General features: G+C 36.3%; 2 protein-coding genes across 3 annotated transcripts; one reads left to right on the top strand and one right to left on the bottom strand.

The window, feature by feature from the left end:
- The first annotated feature begins 471 nt into the window (after nucleotides 1-471).
- Nucleotides 472-2,840, top strand: LOC5517999 (gamma-aminobutyric acid receptor-associated protein-like 2). Its single transcript, XM_001637926.3, has 5 exons — nucleotides 472-630; nucleotides 709-764; nucleotides 833-911; nucleotides 1,067-1,160; nucleotides 2,203-2,840. Exons 1-5 carry the CDS (start codon nucleotides 597-599, stop codon nucleotides 2,291-2,293), a joined length of 354 nt encoding a protein of 117 aa, XP_001637976.1. The 5' UTR covers nucleotides 472-596; the 3' UTR covers nucleotides 2,294-2,840.
- Nucleotides 2,615-7,092, bottom strand: LOC5518005 (tRNA-specific adenosine deaminase 1). Of its 2 annotated transcripts, none has more exons than XM_048720581.1 (8): nucleotides 6,664-7,092; nucleotides 6,202-6,331; nucleotides 5,976-6,124; nucleotides 5,520-5,653; nucleotides 4,562-5,204; nucleotides 3,634-3,730; nucleotides 3,166-3,249; nucleotides 2,615-3,016 (listed from the first exon to the last, which is right to left on the bottom strand). In XM_048720581.1, the coding sequence occupies exons 1-8, from the start codon at nucleotides 6,815-6,817 to the stop codon at nucleotides 2,875-2,877; spliced, it is 1,533 nt and encodes a 510-aa protein (XP_048576538.1). In that variant the 5' UTR covers nucleotides 6,818-7,092; the 3' UTR covers nucleotides 2,615-2,874. The 2 variants fall into 2 exon arrangements, with proteins under 2 accessions (XP_048576538.1, XP_048576539.1); XM_048720582.1 differs by having other exon boundaries at nucleotides 5,997-6,124; nucleotides 6,664-7,091.
- Between the last annotated feature and the right edge of the window lie 52 nt (nucleotides 7,093-7,144).

Genomic DNA, 7,144 nt, shown 5'->3' with positions numbered 1-7,144 from the left:
GGTGAATACTGGAGAACATGTTCTCCTGGTAAATACTAAAATTAATAGGATGACAAATAAATCCCATTTAACCCGAAGAAAAAAGTCAAATCAACATTAGTACATTCGTCAGCTTTAACAAATTAATTTTATATTTTGAAGAGCTTTTCACTTTTCTATTCAGTACAATGATCTATTCCAAATATGGAATAGATCATTGACCAGTACCCAGTCGCCAAAATGAGAAGAAACTAAGAAGGAATAAGGGAAACATGATTAATGCGCGGGTTGCCGTGTGGGTAAAATACTGTGCCTCATTATCTTTCTTTTCTTTGACCACAGGCAACCCACACGGCAAAGCGCGCCTAATTAATCGCCACAGGCAACCCGCGCATTAAAATCATGTTTTCCTTCTCATTTTGGCGACTGGGTACGAGTCTGCGTCTTGACGTATTGCTCCGTATTTGGAAATTAACTCATCATGACGTCATGTTATGGCCAAATGATCACGTGGCTTGATGTTTGAAACATACATTGCGCAGTGAAAGCTTCATTTTGCTGAGTAAGAAAACTGAGATCCTCTATAACCTCGGACTAGCGCTCTATTTGCAGCAAAAATGAAGTGGGCTTTCAAAGAAGAGCACTCATTAGGTATAGAAGTTATTAGAAAATGTATTTATATAGTTTTTAAGATATCTGATAGCTATGTTTTCTACCTTTTTTTTGTAGATTCTCGGTGCCAAGAGTCGTCGAAAATTCGTTTAAAATACCCAGATCGCATTCCCGTAAGTCGACCAATAATTCATCTAGAAAGATTTTGATATCCTTTGCTAACTAAGCATTATTTGTTTAGGTTGTCGTAGAGAAAGCTCCCAAATCTACCATTCAAGACATCGATAAACGCAAATTTCTCGTCCCATCAGATCTAACAGGTAGAGGCGACCACTAAAACCATTCGGAGGGCGGAAGTGAAATTGCTCCAAAATATACCCTATTTTCTGGTCGAATAATACTCAATTTGTGCTTCTTTTCTATATACACTTCAAATTTGCTCTTTTTCTAATGCTGCTTACGTTCTTTTTTCAAGTCGCACAGTTTATGTATATTATCCGCAAAAGAATTCAACTGCCTCCCGAGAAAGCCATGTTTCTGTTCGTCAACAAAGTTCTACCAACGACAAGGTATATATATATATGTTTATTGTTACCGTTTAAATTTTTAACTAGAAAGTCCCAATCGCTTGCAAGTCTAGGATCACAATATATTTTTTCTTAGCCGTTTTAAAGGATGTAAAACTTTGCTGTACTCTATTATTGTGGTGGTAATTCAACAAGCTTCCTTGTTTTGTTTACATACAGTGCTCAGCGTCTATTTCAATCGGTTTCTATTTTAGAGACATACAGTAGTTTTTATTTATTTATTTCATTTGCAAAACTTATAAAGAATAGTGATGATTTAACAGAAAAGCTGGAAGCCATTTGTATTACTTCCCAATACACACAAGAGTTTTCATCGCTTTGACCAGATAACGTTTCTGAGCTGAATGTCATCGTTCCCATCGTTTTTATTTTTCTCAAAACAGTATATAAACTATGCCATCCCAGCGTCTCGAATTGCCATAAGACTCCTATTCAAAGCTTTATTCAAACTGATCCGGGCATCCTAAAAAGGCACAGATTTAAAGGACATAATTATTTGTTTTGTTGTGCATATTATGCAAATCATCCTAAACATAAATCCAATTTTCACTTTCGTTTGAATTCTAATGTGTTGATCTCAAAATGTTAAAAGCTTTACATCCAGCTAATTACCTTTTATGTTAATTATTCCCTCTTCAAGTACAAAGTTTATTGATTTATTTTTTATTTTAAGTGACCATATTTTGGCTGGTGCTTTACATAAAGAGGGATTGAAGCATACATTACCTCCTAGCTAGCATGAATTTGCATAAATTACCTCCTAGCTAGCATGAATTTGCACATTAATATATATCATCTACTAGTACATTTGCCATCAATAAAGGCTCATTTGTTGCTGGGTAGAAAAATATAATTTAGAGAAATGCAGCGCATGTAAGGATTAAATTAATCCACATAAATGTTTTTTCATTTTATAGGTGATTGGATTAGAGGGCCCAGAAATACATTTGATTCTTTATTTCTTGTTTTATAGGTAACAAACAGACATGTATATAATATATATAATATATATAATATTTTTTAGCTCAACAATGGGGTCCATTTACGAAGAACACAAGGATGAGGATGGATTCCTCTACATTGCATACAGTGGTGAAAACACCTTTGGACACTAGTCTGGAACTAACCACCATCAAACATTATTCTCCTAAAAAACCTTGAGTGTATTATTGCTGCTTGTACTTTAAACTTCTGGAATGTCGTCGTAATAGCAGTGGTTTAAAGAGAGATTGCTTTTGAAGGTTTAAGCGATGTAGTACTTACAGATATTTGAATGGTTAATACTGGAAGTAAAACATCTTTATTGTGTAAAAACAAGAAATTGGCAAAGCTGCTTTCTAGATTTTTCATGTTTTTGACTTGTACTCTTAGCATCTCACATAAGAAAAAGAATGAAGTTTAAAATGTGTATATACATATGATTCATACCAAATAAATATCAGAAAATGTAAATAGTTTTAATTATCACCCCTTTTTTCTAGTTTAAAACTATAAATTAATAGTTGATACAATGTTTGTGATTTTTTCTGTTTCTTAGAAAGGTAGGAATGGCATTTTTGGGGCTTCTCTCAGAAAAAAAAGTGTCACTATTGTCTTTATGTGGTTTTCTGTAACTTGGGGGTCTTAAAACTTTACAAATAAAAAGTTGTCTCATTTATCATATCCTGTTGTTGCATTGTCTGTGTGTTTAAACTTTTTAGTCCTTTAGTTCTATGGTAAAATTCCAATTCAATGGCTTTTTAGTCCAACAAGGAAAGGCAGTTAAGAAAAGAGTTTTGGCCTGATTGTAAGCAGTTGCAGCCCTCTTGCAGTCTTTATATGGTGGCAGGTTATTACAGCTGAAAGATAATTTAATTCACAATATCAGTACCCTCATTATATGCACCAAATATAAGTTCCCCTTCCCAATGTTAGGGGTTGTGGGGCAAGAGCATTCTTTCATCTATCTTTATCATCTGTTTCTATGAATTTTTGAAGCTAAACTCACCTTATTAATTCTTGGTATTTGTGAGGAAATTCCTTTAATATGAAACCAAAATCCTGGAACATTGATGCCTTGCAAATAGATACCCTGACAAGGGAACAACAGGAAATTTAAGACTTAGCATAAGCAGAAAGAGGTGCCACCCCTATTGCAATAATATAAAAATCCAAAAAAGAATTTTGCATAAAAATCTTGGAAACCAATTACTCAAAATATTGCAATAAATATGAAATCTACACAATATATATGTTCATCAAAATCTTAGGAACCAATGCCACACAATAGACACACTAGTTTAACTAGTATATAGAAATCAGGGGGTGTACAATACATAGCACCAATAGATTTTTTTCTCTCTTCCCCAGCCTTATTAAAGCATCCAAGACTTCTTTAAAATCTTTAAAATATGGGCCAAAGTCAGGGATTGACAATTGAGCATGGCTTTTTCTATAAAATGAATAAATTACAGACCTGGCCTTGGTAGTATTCAGTGCTGCCTTGGTAACACCTTGCTTGGTGCCATTCACTGACACCTCATGGCATGCAGGGTTGCTAATCCAAATAATTGCTGAAATTCAATAGTTAATATGCAGGTCATTGGGACGTAAGGATTTCAAACCCTTCGCCCCCTGTCATTAGTATTTTTGAGAGCTTTTTAATACATAAATTTCAATTGACATTTAAGGGTAATTTCATGATTCATATATAGCTGTCAACTCACCCCCATTATGCAGATGTCACAAGATTTTGGACCTTATCACAAGCCTAATTTTTGTGAGAATGTTCAATACATTCTCTGTATTCACACGCATTGGCTCTTGGTTTTTTCACATATTTACTGTATTTCACCTGATTTCACAAGATTTCTGTCCAAGTTGGGTTGACAACTATGTTTATGGCTAGGCTTTTCAGTTAATTGTGAATAAGAATTTGTTTGAATTGCGACAATGTTACCTCCATCCCTTTACATAACAAAGGACATTGGCTATTGTGCAAATGATCACAGATTTTAAAGAATCATTGAAACATGGTATACTTCAATTGCTGTTGGTAAATTTCTGTGAATTTGGAAAACCCTTTCTTTTTAGCAACAACAAAACAATAGGGGACACTAAGAGATTATGTGACCTTTTGGGTGGCAAATTCAAGCCAAAATAAACACAGAAATGACATTTTTTGTCATTCTCTGGCTCGTTACGCCAGAGGATGACAAAAATTAAAATCTTTAAATGAAAATAAGCCCTCTATGACAAAGAAACTTTCTGGTTGATTCGTAAGAGCTGAATGAGTTGTTTTTTGTCGCTGTTATTTTGCCGCTAAAAGCCTGGGCACGCACTAGTTTGCCGCCTTCAAAGTCACACGATCTCTTAGCACAAGTCCCTATTCTGAACACATTTACCTGAAGAAGATGGTGATGTCTGCTCAGTAACAGCTCTTTGTAGACTTTCTCTGCTATCCTTGAACACAACACCTGTGTTATATAACCTTGGCTTATTCATTCTATACATTGAAGGCAGTTCACTTCTGTGAAACATGTCTCCTGCACGGCCATATAATGCCCTTTCCATAGCAACAACATCATAAGGACACTTCCCAACAATTATGGACGATAAATACACGGGACCAGCAAGGAAATGCGACAACAGTGCACCTTGAATGCCCAGAATATTCCATTTTAGTATCTTATCACTACAAGACATGGAAAGGGTGGGGTCACCACGGCCTGGTTTAGTCCGCAGAATTCCAGTCACATGATAATTTACCCCAGCAAGTAGTGGATCCTGAGGCTCACCAGGTACGCACTTAGCACCTGTTCTATGAATATCATTTAAGTTTCCAGATGTGATGGTTGCTAAGCAACTGTTTTCTGTTGTCATGGAAACTGAATGAGGAACATCTGCATAGCTTGCTGTTTCCATAGAAGTATTTGTTAAGGCATTTTTTGCTATAAGGCTTGTAGAGGCTACATTCATACTCTGTTTTTTACTTGCATCTAAATGTCTATCTGAGGGAGGATCCTTAAGTCTGTCACATCCCTGGGCCTGTCTATCTGAGGGAGGATCCTTAAGTCTGTCACATCCCTGGGCCTGTCTATCTGAGGGAGGATCCTTAAGTCTGTCACATCCCTGGGCCTGTCTATCTGAGGGAGGATCCTTAAGTCTGTCACATCCCTGGGCCTGTCTATCTGAGGGAGGATCCTTAAGTCTGTCACATCCCTGGGCCTGTCTATCTGAGGGAGGATCCTTAAGTCTGTCACATCCCTGGGCCTGTCTATCTGAGGGAGGATCCTTAAGTCTGTCACATCCCTGGGCCTGTCTATCTGAGGGAGGATCCTTAAGTCTGTCACATCCCTGGACCTGTGTCAAGCTGTCACACTGCCGCTTAGCATTCTTCTGCTCATTTTGATATTTTCTTTTGTGAGATGAATACTGTCCAGTTTGTGCTGCATTGGTCTCATCATTTGATTTTGGGAATATTGATGCATCACCACCTTTATAACATAAAGCAAATGAAAAAAGATAATAACGCTTCTTCTAAGATGCATATTATTGCTATTATCATAAGAGCTACATCTGCTGGGCAAACATGTTTTTGGCCAAGTGTAATGTAATCAACCTGCACTGGCTTTAAACAAGAAATCTGGTGTTATTGATATGAGGGAATGATCTCCCCCTAAAATCCTATTATATTTACATATAAATGTTGTTTTATTTTGTGGCACATGTCCAAAGAATCCACACAGGTAAATACAGGAGAAAAATAAGAAGAGAAGGAAGGGGTGATCAAGGAAGAAGGATGGGAGGAAAGCATACCTGAAGGATTTTTTAACTTACAAGGAGTATGCGATGTGAATAAATGGAAAGTGACATCCTCTTTTAATTTACAGAGATTGGTATCACTGTCACAGGTGAAAATCCCACTGCCTTCACCATAGCATTCCTTGACTTGATTGTATACATATCTGAAAAGAAAATTGTGGTTCCTGGGTATATGCAAGCCTTACACTGCTGTATAAGCAATCTTTATTTACTTACAAACCTCACAAATCCCCTTCTTGCAATGATTTCAGCATGGCTATCATTGAGAACACCACCTTTGGGATCTAGCTTGCTCTGTCCAATGCATTTGGATCCAGTTCCAAGGGAGATTATATTATAGGTATAACCACCTTAGAAATGAAAAAGAGAATTAGGAATGAACCACTACTTATTTCAGGTGGTGATTTTTAAATATCAAGATAGGGGGCATCTTCCCGAAGACTAAAACCCAAATATTAATGTTCTCTTAAATTCCAAGATAATAATGCAAATAAATACAATGGAAATGCAAATAAATCTGGATGTGGCACCGAATTCTATAGTTAAGCCCACTTACAGTATCTTGGAATTTAAGGGAAAATTTAATTGACTAAAGATATGTTGAATTCCGTAGGTAATCGTGTTTTGTGGGAATAGAGCCATGCACCCGATCAATAAAGCAGAAGGCGTCAAAAACAATTGCCTTCTTTGCGTTGAAGAACTTGAACCACAGCAGCTAAAAGTGTCCATTCTTTTCCTGTCTGAGGTTTTCCTTTTTTCCCAAGTTTGGTGTATAAGTCACAACAGGACTGAGCAACCTTGCTAGCAAAATCACAATCTGTACACCACTGTGCCATTAAGAATCAAGAAAAAATAAATACTGGCAATTTCGACGCTAATTCTTCCGCCATCTTGGATTTGGTATGTCGACCTTTATTTGGGGACTGGATACAAATATTACTTTTGATGAAAGAGGGACACTTTCGAAAAGTACAAATTGTTTTTTTTTTTAGTAGAATAAGAATTCTAAGCTTAAATGAAATAGATCTTGAAAAAAATCTAGGTAGAATCAAGTTTATGAGGATTTTTTTATTTTCTTATTTACTTTCCAAAGCTAGCCAATAGCCAGCTATGTAATGACAAGTCTATTTTTACCCCTCCCCTACTAATGAGGAACGCTGTCC

The sequence above is a fragment of the Nematostella vectensis genome, chromosome 13 (genome assembly GCF_932526225.1).
Source record: "Nematostella vectensis chromosome 13, jaNemVect1.1, whole genome shotgun sequence".
In the NCBI taxonomy this organism is placed as follows: Eukaryota; Metazoa; Cnidaria; class Anthozoa; order Actiniaria; family Edwardsiidae; genus Nematostella; species Nematostella vectensis.
Note: the sequence above shows the minus strand (reverse complement) of the source record. Positions and strands in the feature narration are given on the sequence as shown.

What these genes read in the sequence shown, in the direction of transcription:
- LOC5517999 (XM_001637926.3), top strand. Translation starts at nt 597, where the DNA reads ATGAAGTGGGCTTTCAAAGAAGAGCACTCATTAG. An exon ending in CGTCCCATCAGATCTAACAG is followed by an intron (nt 912 to 1,066) that starts GTAGAGGCGACC and finishes TCTTTTTTCAAG; the next exon opens with TCGCACAGTTTATGTATATT. An exon ending in AAAGTTCTACCAACGACAAG is followed by an intron (nt 1,161 to 2,202) that starts GTATATATATAT and finishes AATATTTTTTAG; the next exon opens with CTCAACAATGGGGTCCATTT.
- LOC5518005 (XM_048720581.1), bottom strand. Translation starts at nt 6,817, where the DNA reads ATGGCACAGTGGTGTACAGATTGTGATTTTGCTAGCAAGGTTGCTCAG. An exon ending in AGTTCTTCAACGCAAAGAAG is followed by an intron (nt 6,332 to 6,663) that starts GCAATTGTTTTT and finishes TTCATTTCTAAG; the next exon opens with GTGGTTATACCTATAATATA. An exon ending in CTGAATACTACCAAGGCCAG is followed by an intron (nt 3,250 to 3,633) that starts GTCTGTAATTTA and finishes TTCCCTTGTCAG; the next exon opens with GGTATCTATTTGCAAGGCAT.